Here is a 21739-nt window from a genome sequence, read left to right as displayed (position 1 = left end):
ATATTATATACTATCTTAAAAGATAAAGTTGGTGGGTATACCACCGACTTTGCCTCCCCTTCTTCTTCCTCCTGCACAAATATAACAAACCAAACTCTTACAAATATGCAACCTCCTCTGCTCAACCAGTGAAGAACACAACAATCTCTACACATCTTCAAATATGGTTACAATTCAACAACAATCTCTACAAAAACATAACTCAACTCTACAAACCACCTTCGAACAAAACTACAAAAACATAAGCAACATCCTCTCCTCAACCAGATCAAGAACACCCCGTAAGGGAATACAACTCCATGCTCAAATAATCAAACTAGGGCTCCAAATAATCCCACTCATTTCCCACTATTTAATCAGCTTCTACTCCAAAACCAAGCTCCCGATCGACTCACAACAAGTTCTCGAAGAAACCCATATCAAATCATCAACCACTTGGAGTTCTGTTATCTCATCTTTCGCCCAGAACGAACTCCCGGTACTTGCGTTACAATATTTCAAAAAAAACTTTTGGTGTTCGTCCTGATGATTATATCTTTCCCAGTGCTACTAAAGCGCATCAGTTGCGATTCTTTCAAGTTATGATGTGGGCTGGTGTGTGCATTGTTATGCGGTGAAGATTGCTTACGATGGTGATGTGTTTGTTGCGAGTTAGATGGTGGATGTGTATGCTAAATGTGGGAGGAATGGAGATGCACGTAAGGTGTTTGATGAAATGCCTGTGAGGAATGTGGTGTCTTCGAGTGGGATGATTTATGGGTATGCTCACTTGCTCAGTTGTTTAAACAAGCTTTGTTTGAGAGATTTGAGGTTAATGATTTTACGTTTACGAGTGTTATTAGAGTTTGTGGTAACACAACGCTTCTCGGGTTGGGAAAACGGTTACACAGATTGTGTTTAAAATTGAGCTTTGGTTCGTCTAGCTTTGTCGGGAGTTCTTTGATTTTCTGCTACAATAAATATTATATGAATAACAAAGCTACCGAAAACGAGTATCGCAATGCGATATGTCGCTCGCCATTTTACAAGTTTCTAACATTCCAACTTTACTCCTATACCATATATAATAAGTATTTTTAACCTATTATTTCTTCAATAACTTTCGTTCACTAATTTATTTTTTATAGAACTTGCATTTTTACCTATACTTTGGTAATTTACGTTTTTGGCACATATACTTTATACCGACACCTCAACTTTTAAACTTTGTATTTTCGTGTTTCGACGCAAATTTGGTAATGCGATTCTCTGCTTTGTTGGTAATGTCAGACATACTCATTCCTTTTCCGTTTATCTTTATATTTCTTATCTTCTCTGAGTTGTCCCCAGACAAAGAGGAAGAAGAACAGTAAAAGTGGCTGGATGGAGCACGGCGTATTGCGTCCCGCAGATAGGAGTCATATGGGACGACATATATCTCTTTTGAAATTCATAAGGTTCGGTCAACTAAGCTCTCTGTAAGTTTTTTCTTTGGTGTTTTTGGCCATGGATATCTTTTGCTCTGAGTTTTGAATGATTACAAGGATCATTTGCTATAAATTTTTTTACAATCGATGCAAGATTGATAGATTTGAAGTTTGAATATAAGAATTTTTTAAGCCTAAAGTATCTGTATGACTTTAAAGTTTGGCAGCCAAAGAATTGCAAGCTATGAAATCTTTGTGTTACCGTATAAAGTATTGTGGTTATTGTTACCTCTCCGGTTACCTTAGGCATTGTCCTGGTGCGCCTCGGTGTTTATTGTTGCCATGTATCTGATGCCTTACTTTTTTATGTTTTTATAGAGAGTGATTTGCTTCCTTTTGATGGGTCTTCTTTATGTTATGTTTTTCAATATTCAAAAGTGGGTCAGTCATCTGCATACTATTGGGTGTTAGGCTTTAAAAGTAATATGTCTTCATTTTATGGTATGGCTTTTAGTAGGATAAAATTAATTATTGTTTAGTTTGTGCTATTTGCTCTGCATTTTCTACTCTTAAGAGTTTGTTATTAAGGGTAAATTAGCAATCTATTCATCTGTGTGACATCCTTTAAGTTATCTTGAATTATTTGTCCAAAAATTAAATAAACTGGGTACCGGTAACGGTACCGAATATTCCCGTTACGATTCGGAATCGGTACGGTACTAGTATTTTAGTGTAGAAACCGGTAACCGGTCCCGAACCAGTACCGTAACGGACCACTACCAAAAATGTCCAAATTTGGTTGCGAATCGATACCGAAATGTAGCCGGTTCGGTCAACTCGGTACCGATACCGCTTCGTTACCGGCACCCGGTACCATAATTTTTGTACCCTAGGTTTTGATTATACAAATGACCACTTTCGTTTGTCCGGGGTCGTATGTCAACTTGCAACTTTCTTTCTAAGTTTCTGTTTTTTAGAAAAGCCCTCTTATATGTAGCTTGGTTTCAATGCCCTGTTTCAACTGGAATTTGTTTTAATGCTTATTTGTTTGCCTCTCCTGGGGATAAATAAAAAAGTTTCAGGTATACCAATAAAATCTGAAATGTAATGCGAAAATTAAAGTATATATATTTTTTTTATTCCATCTTTTTTTCTAAAGTTGACGTACCTATATTCAATTGAGATACCAATAAATGTGATATTCTGCTAAATATGTTGAGGGGAAACCCATAGTAAAATCAAAACATAAATGATTTTTAATAATTTTCATCTTCTCACTCTAAGAATGGATGGTATTCCAAAGGAAAGCAAGACATTAGGAAATTGACATGTGGACACTAACCAATCTAAACCAAAGAAAATTGAATAGTCATATGTGAGGAAGACTTCTATGAAATTCTAATAATGTTGGATCTGTGCTCTGTAGCATTCTACCCATAGACCTTATACCTACTTTGGAATGTAGTCTCTGCATCATGCCTGCGATTCATTTTCATTCAAACCATCTATTGAATCCTCAAACTTTTGAAAACTGCACGAAAATGGTGACGACATATGAGATGTACCCGCGCTGCAACGTGCGTGAGTAATGTAGTTCATTTTAGTTTCCGTTTCCTTCTGTACCTATCCCAGGCTGAAGGACTCGATAAATAATATTATAAATCAAATTACCACACGTTGGGATAATCTTCAATACCTTACTAAATCGGCCGACACAAGATTCTTGACTCCACGGTTGCCGAAAATCTTCGGCGACCGAATCAGCCGACTGATCTGCAGGATCCCAGATATCTTGCAGCCACACATGACCAGATCTATGTTTTATCTGCTTCTTCCATTCATCAACAAACACAGATTGAATCTGTGAATCTGGGACATGGTTTTCTACCATTTGTTTAGCTGAGAACAGATCAAGGCAACATCAGCCATTGAAAAAGATAAAGATAAAAGTTTGAAAAAGATAAAGATAAAAGTTTTTTTTTTGGGTTTGTGGTTTCTAAGATAAGATGTTTGAGAAGGTGTTGAGTGCTTCCCAATTTTTTTACATGAAACTCAAGTGAATTCTCAAGCATTTATTCAACTGATCGGTTAATAATAGTTCGTTTCAAATTTCGACGGCTCTATATTTGTTTCCAAAAATCAGAAACCGTTATTAGGGTACACGGGGCGTAATTCGGGGAGGGAGGCGGGGAGTGGTTTCACCGATTAGGTGGGTGCCGCCAACCTCTCGGTGAGGTAGAGAGAGGGTGTTTCACCGGTGGGGAGGTGCCGAAGAGGGGGGACGAGAGAGGGAGGAGAGAGAGAGGAGAGAGGGAGACTTGGTCCAATCAATGATTTTTTTTTTTTTTTTTTTAAAAAAAAAAACCAATTCACCTAAGAGGGGGAGTGGCGCCATCAAATGGGGGTGTTAGGGGAGTTTAAGAGGGGAGTTGACGTGGCACACGGGGATTGGTTTGGCGTAAGAGAGGGGACTCACCTATTAGGTGAGCACCCCCTTCACCCTTAACAACTTGATTCAAAACCGTTATAACCGGATCATGAACACCTTCTACTTTCAATAGTTTCAACTTTCTAACAACTCCACCTAATTACCTTTCATACATTTACCCATATGTTATATATTAATATATTCGCTTAGCAATTGACTCTACGTAATGAAGCCTAATTACGTTGATCACATATTTGTGATGTACCCGTATCGCGTCGCAACGCGCGCGGGTGTAATTCCTAGTTATTTTTAAAAGCATAAAAAACTATCAACGCACTAATTATAAGAGAAATTTATTTTTCTTACTCTCCACACTTGCTATGTATTAACTAATTAAAAAACAATATAGAGAAATTTGTTTTTCTTACCCTCCACACTTTCACACGGCGATACTAGAGGTGTGCAATAACCGAACCGTTAATCGAAACCGAACCTAAAACCGATAAAATCGAACCGAAATTAACCGAAACTGAATTAACCGAAAGTCGGTTAACGGATATTTTTTTTACCATCGGTTAACCGAAATTAACCGAGCCGAATCATTTATTTTTTATATATTTCTAGCTATTATAGCTCTATTTCATTTATTTATGCCTTCATTTCATTTATTTATACCTTCATTTCATTTATTTAAACATTTATTCATGCATTTATACCTCCATTTCATTTATTTATACATCCATTTCATGTATTTATTCATCTAAGCAAAAAAATTAGCCCTTGTTTGAATTGGTTATTAACCGAAAATTAACCGAACCGAATCAAAAACCGACAAATTAACCGAACCGATTAACCGATGACTTCGTTTACGGTTACGGATAATGCTAATAACCGAACCGAACCGTGCACACTCCTAGGTGATACTATATGTCAAACATTTCATAGAAACTAGTGAGAGTTGCGGAGAGGATTTGGTCGATACACTGTATTGTAAGATCAGTTTTAAGTAGGTGTTATATACAAATATATAATGATATACGTGTAAAAGTACATATGCTACCATTTTTTATGATTAATAAAAAAAAAAAACTTTTTCATGCTATAAACAAATTATACACTGGGAAAAAAATAAATAAATTAGTTTTACATTAGATCATATACACTGAGAAAAAAATAAATAAATTAGTTTTACATTAGATTAGAAAAAAATTGTGTCTCGGGTAGAGATGGGCATAAAAACCGGTTCCTACCCGATTTCAGTGGACCCGACCCGGACCCGGTTCCGGTTCCTATCCGATGCTCAGAGGAACCGGTCCCAGGTTTAAAAAACCCGACGGGTATTACCCGGTTCCCATTTTTTCTAAAAAAAGCCAACCGTACCCGGTTCCTATCTGTACCCGGTTTCAACCCGTACGCGATTCCTATCTGTACCCGGTTCCTATCTGTACCCGGTATATTACCGTTGGAACCGATTCTTATATGGATATGACCGTTGGAACCGAATCTTGATATATGTAAACTCATTAAATGCAAAATCTGACCGTTGGAACCGGTTCCTATATGACCGTTGGAACCGGTTATAGTATAAATATCACAATTTTTTTATTTTTTTTCACAAATCATCTTCTTCTTCTATCTATTTCTTCTCATTCTTTACATATTTTTAATGGCTTCCAAGAACTCTAAAAGCACAAACTCCTCATCCGTCAATAATGTTCCACAAGGTTCAAATGCTCCATTTGTGGTGGGAACATTATCGCATAGCCGCAATATGGATGTTTGGTGCAATTGGGATTTAGTCGAGATGAGCGATGGTTCGCAAAAGGCTCAATGCAAGTATTGTGGCTCCTTGTTAAGCAAGGACTCTAATTCCACTTTAACGAAGCATGCGAAAAAGTATTGCAAAGCTCTAAAAGATTTGACACCCGGTCAAGTTCAACTTTCAAAAGATGGTAAGATTTTCCGCTACGAACAAAAGATAACTCGTGATAACTCGTGAACAAAAGATTCAAACACTAAGTGATTTTTTAAAAGTTTTCAAAAAATCAACAACTTTAATTTACGGTCTTTATTATCCCACTAGTTCTCGAGTTATTTTCGAATTATATTGTGAGATAAAACTAATGGGGGCTAGGGTTTTGAACATTGAGGATGAAGAAATGAGGAGATGAAGATGATAAGTTGTTTAAATAAAAATGAAGAAGATGCCTGGATAGTCCTTATGATTTGGCCTTTTAAGGAAAGGGTATTTTTGTCATTTCACATCATTTTAACAGAGAAAAGTAACTGAAGTTAGACCCAGGGACTATCCGGGAACAAAAAATAAAAACTTGGGGACTATTCAGGTAGTTTTAGAAAGTTGGGGACTATAGGTGAAAAAAGACGAAACCACAGGGACTATCCGGGCATTTTTCTCTTCTATTAATTATTTTACGTCCACTTTCGGTAGTAAATACAGTTAACTGACACATTTTCAGTTAAGAGATAACAAATGCCTTGATCATATGTTTGATAGCACTTTATACATTTTATCAGTAAAGACCCGTGTCATTAAGACCCGTGTCGTTAATGTCTGAAACTGTGTTTACTCTAAGTACATACGTCGTATTCCGAGTTTTACGTATTCCTACGACAACCGCGTTTCACGGCCATTATAATGTAGAGTATATATCGGTAATGACATACGTGTATAGTTAGCTCAAATGTTTTTTTTTCACGATAAACATATTGTATGCGTCAAGCGGTTTTCATAGTGTTATCAAAACATAACATGTTTATAAAGAGTTAAGTTGTATTTACCTGCTTGGGATTTTGAGCGTACAACAAGCGTCTTATCAACCGAGCTTAACCGTTCATCGGAACGAACCTATAAATTTACCTTAGATTCCTAGTCCACGAATAAAAAAATAAGGGTCTCGTGTCACATACGGGAATAAATCATTTATAACGAGTTCTGAAAGATTGGATTAAGGCTGCACGGGGTGCAGTCGGTGAGTGATATCGGGGAGGCACTTCACCGATTAGGGGGGGGCTGCCAATAACTCGGGAGAGGAAATCGGGGAGGAGAGATGGAACATGACCGGTGGCGGCTCACCGAGAGAGAGGGAGGAGAGAGAAGGCAGTTGACCAATCAGGTATTTTCTTTTTTTTTTTTTTTTTTTTTTAAAAAAAAAACCCAATTCACCTAAGAGGGGAGTGGCGCCATCAAATGGGGGTGTTAGGGGAGTTTAAGAGGGGAGTTGACGTGGCACACGGGGATTGGTTTGGCGTAAGAGAGGGCACTCACCTATTAGGTGTGCACCCCCTTCACCCTAACATAATTGGGTTCTGTCAACAACAGATTACGGACTGTCTGTGCAAGAAAGCAGAAAATAAATATACAAAAAGCAGAATGTCAGAACTTATTACATAACCGAGGAATATCATCCAATTTTCTTCATCACTGAATGCAATTGTAGTTGTAGTTAGGCTCAACAAAACACTGTAAAAAAATAAAAATTAAAGAAGGGAAACATATTAATTTTCCAGAATATAATCACTCAAGCATCATCCTCCCAGGCTACTACTGGTAATAGCATCAACTTGCTTTTGTAACCGGAAGAACCACAAAGTACTTTTTTGAATTATGGCCTCGTCTTCAAGATCAGGTCACGTGTTTCAGTCTTCTTGTTTCATGTTCAAATCTTAAACTTTGTCGGATCACAAGTGTAGCTTTCTAGTCAGTATAATATATAACCTGAATAGGCTCATTTGTTAGTAAACTGGTAAAATTATCACCTCTAATGTTCTGTAGTTTGCTCTTTGCATACCAAAATGTGTCTATTTTTCTAATCATGACAATCCATCAGGCCATTTAAGAGATACCCTAAGTGGGTTAAACATTTATCATGAGATTAAAAACTTGTATGAGATGTGAAAAATTTTATGCGTGGTCGTCGGGTCTTGATATATTTCTGGAAAAATGGTTGCGAATTTGAACTTCTGTAACTTTTTTAACCATTAAATGTTTCAGTTGCGTTTTTTAACAATATTCCAAGACAATAAGATGAATCTATGGTTGTTACTTGTGGTTAGGAGAATAATTATATAGAACCTGCTAAATCAAAAACACTTTGGGTAACATCGTTATATGAATTTGGAAGACACCAACAAAGTGTAATTAAACGTGAATCTAAAGTACCGTTGATCAACTATCCTCATTACCTTTGGGACCATTGTCATATAAAGATGAAGAAGCACGATTGAGGATCTTTAAGTTCGATGGAGGAAGGAAACCTTTAGCTTTCAAACGAGTAAGGACCTACATATAAAAAACAGGAAAAATGAGGACTAATTATTCCACATGAGGACGTTCTTCCCTACGAACGCCTCATCCCTCTCTCCAAGGGCGCAAACTGCCAAAAGAAAGGTAACTTCACCTTAAAACAAGAAATCCCGATTTTGAGGTGCTTGACATGGAGAAGGTTGAGTATAAATCCTGTAAGCATCTCTTCTTCTTCAGCTTCTTTTGCTTCTTCAGCGGTTGTCCCAGAATGCCTAAAACGCTTGGTATAATCTAAGCGAGCTTCAACTAAAGAAGACACATCTAGCAACAAAAGCTTCCACAACATCAAATCATCCTCAATTTTCAGTGACAAAATATTCGGAGCATTGATTTCGATAACATCCGATACATCAGAAATACGACGATGCATATATCCAGAGAACACCAAATTCTTAACACTCTTCGACGTGATATTTAACCGCCTATAACCATAACAGTTGTCCAACACCAACGTCTTCAATACAGGACTCCCGGATAACACGTTTTGAATCAAATCTTCATCTAAATTCCCACACCAAATACGCAAACTCCTAAGGTTTTCCCAACTAATCGCCCCAGTGGGATTAAACGTACAACCGGCCAATGTGAGATGTGTAAAACATGAACTGACGAAAACAAACTGATCTAGCGGAAACTCTGTTCTACGCTCCAGACCCCATAGAGTCAAATGGAGATCTTCAACGTTACAACTTACAGCATAACGAATCCAGTTGTGGATATGAGATTCAAGGTGATGATTGTAGCGGCTATGGACTTTGAATTTCTGAAGCTTTAACGGGCGACGTTGGGTTAGAGTTTGGTCAACGAAAGAAAAGAAATCGGGGTTTGTGCGACAGTGAGTTTCATAAGGATGTAGGAAAACGAGACGAGAAACCCAAGTCCAGAGATGTTTCCATCGTTTGGAGAGTGTACCAGTTCTAATGGCGTCTTTTGTGGAGGGTATACGAGAAAGGATTTCGACAAGCAAGCAATCGGGTAATCTGCTGATTCGATCTTCATCTTCAAGTGGAATCCGTTTCAGGGGTTGACTTTGCGCCATTTATTAAAAGACCAACAACACAAGAGGGTTGTAGGTTTGTGAAAGATGAGTAATTTCGAAAGGAAAAGGTAAATGTAAGAGAAAAACAGGGTGAAGAAGCTGAGGAAATATCCCATTGCGATTGACGACGACTTCTATTCTAGACTTACCACTGGCGGAGATTAGTGTAAAGTGGGGGTGCACAAGCCCACGAATGTTTCGGTTAAAAATGTAAAATTTTCTAATTTTTGTTCGAAAATTTTAAAATTATATAGAATTGTCTCCATAATTATTTTGCCTAAATAATTTTGGTCAAGCTCCGCCACTAAGACTTACCGTCACCTCTTCATCAAATTTTGATATTATTCATATAATTTTTCTTTTGAACGGCTATTATTGATATAATTAAGAGTAGAGTGCTATGCATAATACCCGGTTTTCTAATACTTGGGGTTGAGTATGGATCTGGGTAAGGGTATGGTTTTTTCAGGTATTGGCAGTAACTGGGTTGGGTCGGGTCAAGTCCAGGTAATGGCTTGAAAAGCCATACCCAGTATAACCGGTTCTGGGTAGGGTTTGAATACAGATACCCTATATCCGGATATCAAAATACCCTTTTGGGTATAAAGAAACGGTTTTCGAGTATAGATAGGGTATGCTAATGGGCTGCACATTTCTGAGTTCGTTTTTTTTTTTTGCATAAAAACATCAAAATGAATATGGTAAATATAAATAAATAACATAAAAGTGCATGTATATTAGATTTATATACATGAAAATTCAAAAAACATAAACACACAGAATTATATATCGGGTATTAAAAATACCCAGATCGGGTATGGAAAATACCCGGTTTTCGGGTATGATCAGGTATGGATCGGAACCAAAACGATTATTAGCAAATATTCAAACAAGTGATATGATATATTCCATAAATTCATATAAACATTTAACCAAAACGATATGAACCAGGAATCTAAGAAATAGTGAGAATTCTTGATCTCTCTAACACCCAGACTTTCAGGAAAGACAAGAGGGAAGGTTTCTTTATCACAGTCACCGAGACCGAAGCGGAGAACCAATAACTACTAAAAACGTTGAACCAAAACCACCAAATATTAAAAAAAGAGTGAATTGCAAGATTTGTCCTTTATTTATATACCACATTTTAGGTGGTGTCCTTTATCATTAAAATTGACATTTTTTATGCTTATTGTTTTAAAATCTTGCATTTTATGTCCTTTAATCCTAACCCAGTTAATATTAGCTGTTATGTGAAATTATACATCTATATATATAATAAATGAATTAGATGTGGGACACGTGTCCCTACATCATGCAACTACATAGATGGTTTTGGCGGGAAACAATAGGCAACAAGTAGATATTCGCATTCGGATCCCGTGTTGGGTATCCATATGAGGATTGGTGACCCGAGTATATAAAGAATTAAACAAAAACCCTAACTAAATGAAACCTATCAATTCTCCCATCTAGATCGGCCGCCTCCGGTTGTTCTACTCCCGCTCACACGATCTTCAATCTTATATTCATTCATTCATGATCATTCCATATGATTCAAGGTTTGTATTATGTATATTTTGTTTCACTTATGATTTCGCCTAATTTCAGTTTTTACATTCGATGATTAATTTATTTAGGGTTTACATCCGTTGATTGTTGATCATCGTAACTGATACAACCTTTGTATGTTTCGTATTTTAGTTAACTTTTCATTTCTACTATTCTTATTTCACTTTTCGTAGACCATATATTCACCACTAATTGTTCTTTTTAATTTACTTAGGTTTTACATCCCCTGATCGATTTCACAATTATGTTTGAAGGATTTTATTGAAGTCTGTGTTTTATTTATTTATAAATCACATAGAATGGTGTTGTTTATCCTCCAGGTATAGATACGTATCAGAAAAAACTGTTATGTGACTTATTAGTATAGATTAGTATAGATTTGTGTATTTCTTTGTGTTTACATCTGATCGTTATTCCGTATATAGTATCAGAGTGCAATTCTACAATTTGGTGTTTTTGATTTTTGAAGTCTGCTGTTACTCTTTATGTGTACCCAAATTTTAAATTGAAATGTTATTTTAAATTTTAGCAGTCCAGATACATGAATGGTAACAACGTCGAAGTTCATGTGGTTCTTCTTGTCCTTTTTTTTGCGAGGTAAACATCTTTTCATGTATAAGTTAAAATATACTAATCAACTATATTTGTTCAATACACATATTATACAGATTTAATAAATCTTCTATGTAGGTTTTTTTGAACTTCTATGTATGTTTTTTGAATTTTCTATATGATTATACAGAAAAAACTGACCTTATAAATATAATGTAAATCTTATATTAATGGCATGATTTTTAAAAAAAAATCAAAACTTAAAAAACTAGGAAATTGAATCTTCTATATTTGAAATGTAACCGACAATCATTTCTTAAAATAAACTTGATTGATTGTCGTTTTTAAACTTCCAAAAATACTTAACAATCATTCCAAAAAATTAACATTGTGTAGTTTATAAATTAGTTTACGGATTAATAGATAATACTTGTATACCACTTCAATGGAGAACAATAAGATTACTATGTTCCGGTCACTCGATGCTCACCTAACTAACTACACCATCAAGGCGAAGATCATATCATTGTGGCATAAAAAAATGAATGGTGATGAAAAGCAAATATATCGAGTTGATATGGTTTTGATGGATGAGGAGGTTACTATTTTTATTTTATTTTATTTTATGAAACTTCCTAAAAATTTATTATAGATTATTTGTTATGCATCTTGATGAATTTAAATACATTATGCAATTTTGATTTCAGGGTTCATTTATGCAATGTAGTTGTTTGAACAAGCTTTTCAAACGCTTCCTCAAGCATTTGGTTGTTGATGACTGTTTATTGATTTACAAACCATCTCTTGCGAAAGATACTACAAAGATAAAGGTTACGGGAAAGGATCAGAAGCTATCTTTGTATCCATTCAGTTCTGTTCTTAAAATAGAGAATTGGTCTGGGCCTCGCTACTATTTTCGTTTCACTGATTTTAAATCTGTGTTGACCAAAAAAGTTCCAGCTAATACTCCTATAGGTATGGATTATTAACCAGTTATAGTTAACTGTTCTGTATTTTTATCAAAAATATGTTAATACTTTTTAAATAGTCAAACGTATATTAAACTAACACATTGTTCTGTTTCGTAGATTTTCTTGGATACGTGGTTGTGTCTTATCCTATTGAGGATGTGGATAAAAAGGATGGCACTAAAACCAAACGAATGAACCTAACTCTCAAAGATCTCCAGTACTCACTTTAAATACATTACATATATATACATATATATAGATTTCATATTATATAAGCTTGTATTCTTAAAATGTAAACAATTTATTGTACAGTGATACCAAGATTAGTCTTACATTATGGGAAAACTATGCAATCGAGATGTCCGATTACATGAATGGTAAGGACCGCGAAGATCATGTGGTTCTTCTTGTGCATTTTGGCACGGTAAACATCTATCAAGGTACTCATTTCAAATATATTTAATCAAGAAACATAAAAATATTCTTCTATTTTATTTTCTTATATATATATATTAATAAATATGCTATTTATGTTCCTTTTTCATTTGCATAACGATGTTCAGAAAAAGTTGGCCTTACCAATATGTTTGAAGCAAGTCGTCTTTTCATGAATTCTGATATTGATGAGATAAGAGAGTTCAAAGAAAAGTATTTCTGAGTAATTTTGGAATTAAAGTTAAACTGTCCTTTTTTATTTTTCTTTTTTAAATACATTACTCCTCTTCTAGGTATGTGGAGAAGGAGTTTTCTTAGTCGTCTTCCAGTAAACACTCATGTTCTCAAGTGATATCCAATGTTGAAGAACAGTTTTTAAATGCTGGTGACTTTGTGTTCAATGCTTTCATTTCTTCCATTGAAGTGGTACATTTCCTACATCATGTATTTTTTCGTTAATTGTGGCTTATATTCTAATACTTTATTATAATAGGAAAAGAAGGTTGTCATCGTTGGTACTGTTATTGCAATATCAAATAATAAGCCTTGGTACTATTTAGCATGCAATCATTGTAAGAAACAAATTGAAGAGAGATATCAGCTGGTTGAAAAAGAGGATGGCAGCTTTGACGTTTTAGATCAGAATATCATTGAGTGTTCAAACGGTGATTGCGAGGCTGTTGACATTACCCCTATTCATCGGTATAATATATATTTTTTGTTTACTGGTTTTTTTTAATCATACATAACATATAATCTAAGTGCATGTTTGGATTTTTGTTGTTTATTGCTGCCTACTAGATACAAGATACCTCTAAGGGTTCAGGATTCGACAGGGACTGTGTCTTGTACGTTGTTTGATTATGAAGCTATTAAGCTTTTTAAGAAAACCGCCAAACACTCCTGGATGTTTATACAAAGGTACACCTTTTACCTATTTATCCTCAATTTTATTAGGTTTGTGGTAAATATATATTTAATTCATACATGTGAGGCAAAATTCATTGTTTTAAATAGGTTGACAGTTCGATTGAAGGAGGCTTTCAAACACTTCCAGCTGAGTTTGATACGCTGATCAACAGAAAGTTTGCTTTTCAAATCAAAGTTTCCAGTTATAACATTGCTAACCAGTCGGAAAACTATGGTATTTCTATGTTATCTTCTGACGATGACATACTCTCAGCGCTAGAGAAAAAATGGAAAATTAACGAGGTATATTAGTAGTACCCAAGAAATATCTCTATTCTAAACATCTTATTATACCACCGATCACCCTCCCCGCGGGTGATCCAATCACCGTTATTCTTAATATACAACTTTTTTTATATATTTGGTTTTTTGAGTAGGTTGATCAGTCTGAGTCAAATGTTCAATCACTGTCTGATTCGGTCAGTAATGTAAAATTCATATCTAAGGTAACATTTAAATTTTGCACAGTGTCACTTAACTTAATACAATAATAACCATAGAAAATAAATTTGAATGTTATTATTTTATTTATTCTGCAGGAATCACAATCTGTAATTGGTGACAATGTTACACCAGAACATGTTGATGTTGCCGATCATGGTCAGTCAAAGTTGGAAAACGTCAAACGTAACCTTCAAGAAGTTTATGATGTTGATGCTGTTGACAGTTCTTCAAGTAAACGTCCGAACATTCCGGGTGATGTTGAAATAAAAGATGCTATCAAGTTTGACCTCATCACTCCAAAGTTAGAGAAATGAAGGAATCTGCCCTTGGTCTAGATTTGAATTTCCATTTTACATATTTTTAAGACTTATGAGTTGGAATAAGGCATTATATGCTATTGATGTTTTTATGGATTTTATTTTGACAATTTGTTGGAAGTATTTAAGGTTTTTTATATTGGCATTTGGTAATACATATGCTTTATCAGTAGTTGCTTTTTGGTAAAAAATGTACCGGAATAGGTGTTTTGAATATCACCTTATATTCATACTTTCGAGTTGATTAACGTTGATTAACCTCAATCACTTAAAATGTTGTTGCTTCAATGAGACTTTTTAAGAATCACTACTTCGATACCATTTCACATATTCATAAAAGTATAGAATTTGTGTAAACCATTTTTTTATGTTTTTAGTTGTTGTCTAAAATTATTTGACTAATACATACTTATCCTAAAATAAGAACTAATGCATAACCAATTTCGTGTGAGTCACAACGAAGTTGCGCCATTATGAGAAGACTATTTTTAACACCTTATATAATTATGATAAACTAAGTATGTATTTCAACTCGATAACTCTCACTAGAAACTGACCCCGTATCCCAAGTTAATAAAGTTATATGTAATACACATGCTAAATATGGTATGATGTGTCATGTTATAGTGGCCTTCGATACTGAGATGGCATCACCATAAGGGTCTTCACATTCGTTATCCCTACAAAAAAGATGGCACTACAGCGAAATGAATGAACCTAACTCTTAAAGATCTCCCATAGTCACTTTAAATACATTATATATATATTTAGATATATAAATTTCATATTGAATAAGTTTGTATTTTCAAAGTTAGTATATTTCTTGTACAGTCATATTATTAGTCAATTTCAATACATTATATAGTTTTAAACTTGATCTTACTAATTTATAACATAATCCACGATATATGCAATAAAACCGACCAAAAATACATGGGTATCAACACTATATATAGGAGATATTTTAGTAATATCTCTCACACAATATATCAGTTATTTCTATTCCTTCATCACGAGTACCAAGGAAACCTTTCATCTTCAAGAAGTTCATCAAAAAACCTCTAAATCTTCATCGGTAATTTCATGTATTTTTCATACCTAAAATGTTGTTTGTGTATTATTTTCATCTTATTTACTTTAAATGTAAACCTTTCCATGTCCGATTATGTATCTATACATGCAATCTCATACATGAATCTTTTCTTTGTCTTCATCTATTATTTCTGGTTAAATGATTGATTACATCTCCGATTGGTGTGTTTTTTCATCTTTTGTACTCGCAATTATTTGTTATTTATGGTAATAATCTATGTCTTCAATCGTATACAATTATTTTGTATAAGATTATCTCGAATCATATACTTGGATAGTATGTTTTTGTTGATGTTTTATCTCTGATTAAACCGGAAACCAAAACAATATTAGAGATTGTTTGGTCTGGATGATACTAAGAAATGTCTTCATTCTTGTACAATGGAATTTTGTTTATATAGTTATGGTACAGTGATCGAAAGTATTTGGTTTGACATAAACTTATTTGAAGATTTCGTATTTTTGTTAATGGATTCTGTTTTGATTAGGTTTACTTTTAATGGTTAGATTTGGCGATTTTATATAAATAGTATCTATTCTTTTAATGTATTTTTTTTAATATTTTTTTAACATCCTGTTTGCAGTGTTAAAATTGTTCTACTATGGTTATTGTATGAAATTTTACTATTATAAAATATTTGCTATTCAAATGATACTTCTGAAGTGTTTATACAACAAGTTTTTATACGATCGTTCTTTGTTCAATTTTTTATTTTTTTTTGTTTTCAGCGTATTAAGGATCATGGATCGTATTGGTGATGACATGTTGTTTGAAGAGATCTTATCGAGACTACCTCCAAAGGTAGTTTCTCAATTCAAGTGTGTTTGCAAACAATGGTGTTATGAGTTATCTACACCAAAGTTTGCTTTAATACATACACGACGACTTTCAAACTTACTACAAAAGAAGCTGCTGTCTTTGGATGAACATACCATTGTCGTTGACGACATAGTATCTGGCAACTTGGAAGTCGATACCAGAAAAGTCATCACTTTTCCATACGATGTCCAGCCATCAAGACTAATAATTATAGCTTCGTTTAATGGACTGATGTTAGTTTGCATTAGGAGGACTGATGCGAATCAGCTCGTCCTTTGGAATCCAACGACTAGGCGTTTTAAGTTGATATCGGACGACTATTTTAGTCGTTATTTTGGTCGACATGACGATACGGGTGGGATGTACTTTGACGAGAACAACGATCTGAAGGTTCTTCATATTAACTGTTTCGCAGGTGCAGTTACTGCTCGTGTATACTCACGACATAATGATTCATGGAGAAATCTGAGTTTCATCAAAGGATGTCTGTTAGGTTCAAACTTTTATTCATGGTCGGCTGGAATTTATTCAGGCAAAACAATTTATTTCACTGCTTCTAATTACTGGATTCCTCCTGGTGAATGTAACATTGTTGCTTTTGATGTTGTATCTGAATCGTTCAGTATTCTTCGTTTTCCCAAACGTATTCAAGTGAATCCTTGCCAAGTGCATTTTATAACAATTTCGAACAAGCTCCATGGCATTCTTGTTCGATATTCTGATGAGGTAATTGCAGAATTGGTGAAATATGAAGATGATGATTGGATAACGGTTTTTACTTTCAGCAATGCTCGCAAAGTTCAACAATTGGAGCCGCACCAAAGGACGAATATAATTCAAGAGAATAAGTGGTTGATAACAAGTATTTGGGGAGATACAGTTGAAGTTCAAATGTCCAACGAATCTTTGAACTACATTCAACACGTTGACAGCTTTAACGGACCTAAAGGCGCATTATTTCTGGAGACAATCGTTTCGCCTTTCCGTTAGGAAAATGGATTTAAATTGAAAGTATTTTCTCTTTTGTTTATCGAACTATGTAATTTGTTTTAAGTGTCTTGTGTTTTATCTTTTGCTTACTTTAATATTAAAAGAATTAAGTGTATTACTTTTAATGTTTATTTTTGTCCAAAAATTTGGTTTATTAAATTACATATTTTAACATACATTGTGGTAATATGCCTTCTTTAAATAATTAATTACCGTAATTGAATTTGAATCAATCAAAAAAAAAATACAAAACTTGTATAGTATAATCTCTATATATTTTATTTTTAAAAAATATAGATATTATTTTCTAACACCACAATTATCGTTAAACATTAATCTCCAAACATTATTATAGTTATATTTCACTCGTAACCTAAAAGTTAATAATTCCATAGCAAACTTTAAACACTCATGGAGGCCAAATTGGAATTTGACTTAAACCGAATAAAAGATTTTGTTAGGAAGGGAAAGAACACACTAATTAGTTTACTAATTTTCTATATGTATTTGTAATTCAAATATAATTTTCCCTATCCTGGATGTTCCAACTTATATTCCTGTTTTCGAATTAATTAACGTTGATTAACCTCAATCAGTTAAAAATTTGATGATTAAATGACACTTTTTAAGAATCACTATTTGGATACCATTTGACATATTATTAAAAGTTTACAATTTGTTCAAGCAGTCACAAAGATGTTGCCCCATTTTGAGAAGAATATTTTTATCACCTTATACAATTATCATAAACTAATTTTGTATTTCAAGTTGATAACTCTCGCTGGAAAATTACCCCGTCTCCCAACTTAATAAAGTTATATATAAGACAATCCGTAGTGGGGCGTAATTTTTAAAAAACATTGCAAAATAACGCCTTAAAACGCCGCCAACCCCATTACATGGGGCGTTAAACTTTAATAATTTTGAAAAAAAATCCTAATAGCGTTTGAAACAAAACGCCCAAAACCCAAATGGGTCCAGAAGTTTCTTTTTGACTAACCAATGTGGGGTGACTTTAGTGGTCCACGTGGTTCCAAAAGTCTTATGTTACCTTTTATTTATCTTTTTAATCAAACGGAAGGGGGTATTATGGGGCATTATACCTACTACTCCACTTCTGCTATAATGCCCCATCGCTGACTAGGACGCCACGTGTCGAAGAATGCCCCATGAAGGTGGCATTATAACCCACTACCACTACACATGGTCTAATAGACATGCTAAATAAGGTATGATGTGTCATGTTTAAGTGGCCTTGGATATTGAGATTGCATCATCTTAAGGGTCTTGATATTGGTTATCCCTACAAAAAGGAAAGCACTACAGCCAAATGAATGAACCTAACTCTCAAAAATCTCCCGTACTCACTTTAAATACATTACATTTATATGGATAGAAATATAAATTGCATATTGTATAAGTTTGCATTTTCAAATTTAAAATATTTAATGTACATGGATACCAATATTAGTCACTTTCAATACATTATATATTTTTTAAATCAAACTTACAAACCTTTGAGATGTATCCGCGAGAGATAGCACCATACCCGACCCGCCCAACCATTTTTATCCGGACACTTTATAAATAGATATTTTAGTAATGATAAACAAAAATCTCACTTATTTCTAAATCTTCAACACAAGAACCAAGGCATACTTTCATCTTCAAGAAGTTCATCAAAAAAAACTCAAAATCTTCATCGGTAATATCATACATTTTCATAGCTATTCTTTCCATCGCCGATTATGTTACCTTAGATTCAATCGCATACCTGGATCTTTTTTTTGTGTTCATCTTTTATTTCTGGTTAAATGTTTGATTTCATATCCGCTTGGTGTATTTTTTTCATCTTTTTTACTCGAAAATTTTTGTTCTTTAGGGTAATAATCAATGTCTTGAATCTTATACGAGTTTTTTGTATAACATTTTAAGAGTATATAATCTTAGATACTAAGTGTTTGTTGATGTTAAATTTGTCTCTGATTAAACCGGAAACCAAAACAATAATCGAAATCGTTTGGTCTGTAGTTTAGTAATCTATGTTTGCAATCTTGTACTTTTATAAAGTTGTTTATATTGTTATGGTACAATGATCGAAAGTATTCGGTTAGACATAAAATTATTTGAAGATTTCGTGTTTTTATTAATGGATTTTGTTGTGATTAGGTTAACTGTTAATGGTTAGATTTCATGATTATATATATACATTTTTTATTTATAAATTTTTTTTATATTTTTTGAACATCCTTTTTGAAGTATTACAATTTTACTATTATCTTTTGCTTGTATAAATATTAAACTAATGGTGTCATGTTGAACGCATACGTAGGAACCTGAAATGGTTTATGGATTTGCTGCTCGTGTCCATAACAAGGACAGAAAATCGTTGGTTAGTTTTAATCTTATAAAATTTTGGACCAACATAATTCAATTTTTAATTAATGGTCGTTGATTATTCATGTTATAATTAACATTAACATTACATACTGTGTTTCTTTATAGAAACTTCCGGCATTATATGGCGACTGGATTAAAACATTCAACTACCCATCTAAGAATGCTGTCATCCGCACTGTCGATGGGATGATTTTCAAAGTAAAAATTATTAAGATTGCAGGCGACTACTTTCTGTATAACAGGTGGCTTGATATGGTCACGTCTTTGAAGTTACCGTCATCTGCCTGGGTGGTTTTCCAATATGAAGAAGCTTTATCTTCGTTTCGTCTCATCTACTTTTATCAAGACATAAATCTTGCGTCGTCTGAGTATTTCTACTACCAACCTGGAAATCCTTGGGACCGTGATAACTGCATGGTACTTATCCCATTTTAAATTCTATGTGTTTAAAATTTTGAAGTGAATAATTGTTTTGAACGTTTGAACTTATATATGTTTGCATATCACTTGTAGTATGTGAGTAGGTTGTTTGTTGATCACAAGATGCTTTCAACTTGTCCATATTATCCTGTTGTGGTACGTTCCTCTTGTAATCGGAAATGGTTCGTTCGTATGGATATTTTTGACAATGATATCTATATTACAACTGGTTGGAATCGAATCAAGAAGGAGATGTCTATTACTGATCATCATTTGGTCGTTTTTGAAATGCTTGATTTGCATACATTTGAGATGAGTGTTTTCTGTTGCAAACCCACCCTACTAACTCTACCACCAGAACTTTGTGTTGTCAAAGAAGAACCTACAAATGAGGTGATTGATATTTCTGATCATGATTTGCCTAATCCCATTCCGGTAGTTGGTGTTGAAGAGAGTACAGACGATGAAGTACCGGTTGTATTTCGCGTTGACAATCATTATGTAAGTTTTTGAAATTTACATATTCATTCTGCAATTGCATGTGTTGTTTTGTATTCATTATAAATCGATGACCCCTATAATAACCAATTTAAATATTTAATGATTTTATTGTTATTCGTAGCGACTAAAAAAGAAGTGGGCACAGTTGCACGGTTTGGATCGTAAGAGGGATTTGATTATTAAGGACTCTGCTGGTTTGACTTGGGACGTGTCAATTGGTGTCGAGCACTCTGAAGGATATCCGCGCCATAACGTGACTGGTATGAAGAATTTTGTTCGAGACAAACAGTTAGTCAAAGGTTCCGAATTTCATATGGTTTACGTCAAAAGTAAAGGTATCTTGATTTACCGTTGACGTGGTGGTGCTTGATCGGATGTGTTGGTGGTTAAAAACAGTATTCTCATCCTTTTGTGTTTACTTATTAGTACATTAGCCGTTTTTGTTGGTATGCTACTTTAGATTCACTAACGACATGTTCAGACAGTTAGTTTTGCATGTTATGTACATGTTTTAGTATTTTCCCTTTCCAACTTCCTCAATCATGTTTTCTAAATCTTTTAACTTTACGGATTTGGAATGTTTGAGTCATGATGTTATGAATGATAACTGTTCGGACGCTTGCTAGGTTGTCAAACTTACTATGATATTGTTACTATAGGAAGATTCTAATTAATTATCTATCAATCAACAACCAATGTTTTAAACTTATAACACATCCTAATTTTTCTAAAGTCTATAGTGAATCCCGGTTAAATTTTGGTTGCTCTATATTTTATGGCCTTTTTTAAAAATCTATATATACACTTAAATAAAAGACGAAGTTTTGGTGTTCATTTAAAATTAATGTTAATACACATACACATGGTTAATATATATTTATAAAGTTTTATGATATAATATACCTTTTCCATTATTTTCCTAAATTAAGTATATGCGAATACACCTGCCAAGTTTAATTATAATTCTAAAATTATTGTTCTCATTTTTGGAATGTTTTAAAATTCGGTAAATTAGTTTATTGATTGATGATAATAATTATGAGCAAACTAATCCTTGTC

At 34.0% G+C, this 21739-nt stretch overlaps 3 protein-coding genes and 4 long non-coding RNA genes across 7 annotated transcripts; 5 read left to right on the top strand and 2 right to left on the bottom strand.

Annotated features, from left to right (window-relative positions):
* The first annotated feature begins 34 nt into the window (after window positions 1–34).
* Window positions 35–1605, top strand: LOC110937165. The gene is made up of 2 exons (XR_002590593.2): window positions 35–759; window positions 1330–1605. It is a non-coding gene; the product is annotated as an uncharacterized LOC110937165 (long non-coding RNA).
* A 1016-nt stretch (window positions 1606–2621) lies between these two features.
* LOC110935017 lies at window positions 2622–3660 on the bottom strand. The gene is made up of 2 exons (XR_002588802.2): window positions 3103–3660; window positions 2622–3039 (listed from the first exon to the last, which is right to left on the bottom strand). It is a non-coding gene; the product is annotated as an uncharacterized LOC110935017 (long non-coding RNA).
* A 3552-nt stretch (window positions 3661–7212) lies between these two features.
* LOC118491119 (F-box/LRR-repeat protein 25-like) lies at window positions 7213–9444 on the bottom strand. The gene is made up of 3 exons (XM_035988592.1): window positions 8253–9444; window positions 8038–8134; window positions 7213–7570 (listed from the first exon to the last, which is right to left on the bottom strand). The coding sequence occupies exons 1-3, from the start codon at window positions 9195–9197 to the stop codon at window positions 7554–7556; spliced, it is 1059 nt and encodes a 352-aa protein (XP_035844485.1). The 5' UTR covers window positions 9198–9444; the 3' UTR covers window positions 7213–7553.
* Window positions 9445–12237: 2793 nt separating this feature from the next.
* LOC118491120 lies at window positions 12238–12927 on the top strand. Its single transcript, XR_004890441.1, has 4 exons — window positions 12238–12296; window positions 12410–12509; window positions 12605–12732; window positions 12856–12927. It is a non-coding gene; the product is annotated as an uncharacterized LOC118491120 (long non-coding RNA).
* A 108-nt stretch (window positions 12928–13035) lies between these two features.
* On the top strand, window positions 13036–13627 carry LOC118491121. Its single transcript, XR_004890442.1, has 3 exons — window positions 13036–13153; window positions 13221–13429; window positions 13529–13627. It is a non-coding gene; the product is annotated as an uncharacterized LOC118491121 (long non-coding RNA).
* A 122-nt stretch (window positions 13628–13749) lies between these two features.
* Window positions 13750–14542, top strand: LOC110938768. The gene is made up of 3 exons (XM_035988593.1): window positions 13750–13939; window positions 14074–14142; window positions 14236–14542. Exons 1-3 carry the CDS (start codon window positions 13880–13882, stop codon window positions 14452–14454), a joined length of 348 nt encoding a protein of 115 aa, XP_035844486.1. The 5' UTR covers window positions 13750–13879; the 3' UTR covers window positions 14455–14542.
* Window positions 14543–16291: 1749 nt separating this feature from the next.
* Window positions 16292–17359, top strand: LOC118491577 (F-box only protein 8-like). The gene has a single exon (XM_035989455.1). It carries the CDS (start codon window positions 16292–16294, stop codon window positions 17357–17359), a length of 1068 nt encoding a protein of 355 aa, XP_035845348.1.
* The last annotated feature ends 4380 nt before the right edge of the window (window positions 17360–21739 follow it).

This window comes from Helianthus annuus, chromosome 4 (genome assembly GCF_002127325.2).
Source record: "Helianthus annuus cultivar XRQ/B chromosome 4, HanXRQr2.0-SUNRISE, whole genome shotgun sequence".
NCBI classification, from domain to species: Eukaryota; Viridiplantae; Streptophyta; class Magnoliopsida; order Asterales; family Asteraceae; genus Helianthus; species Helianthus annuus.
This window is presented reverse-complemented; position numbering and strand designations above follow the sequence as displayed.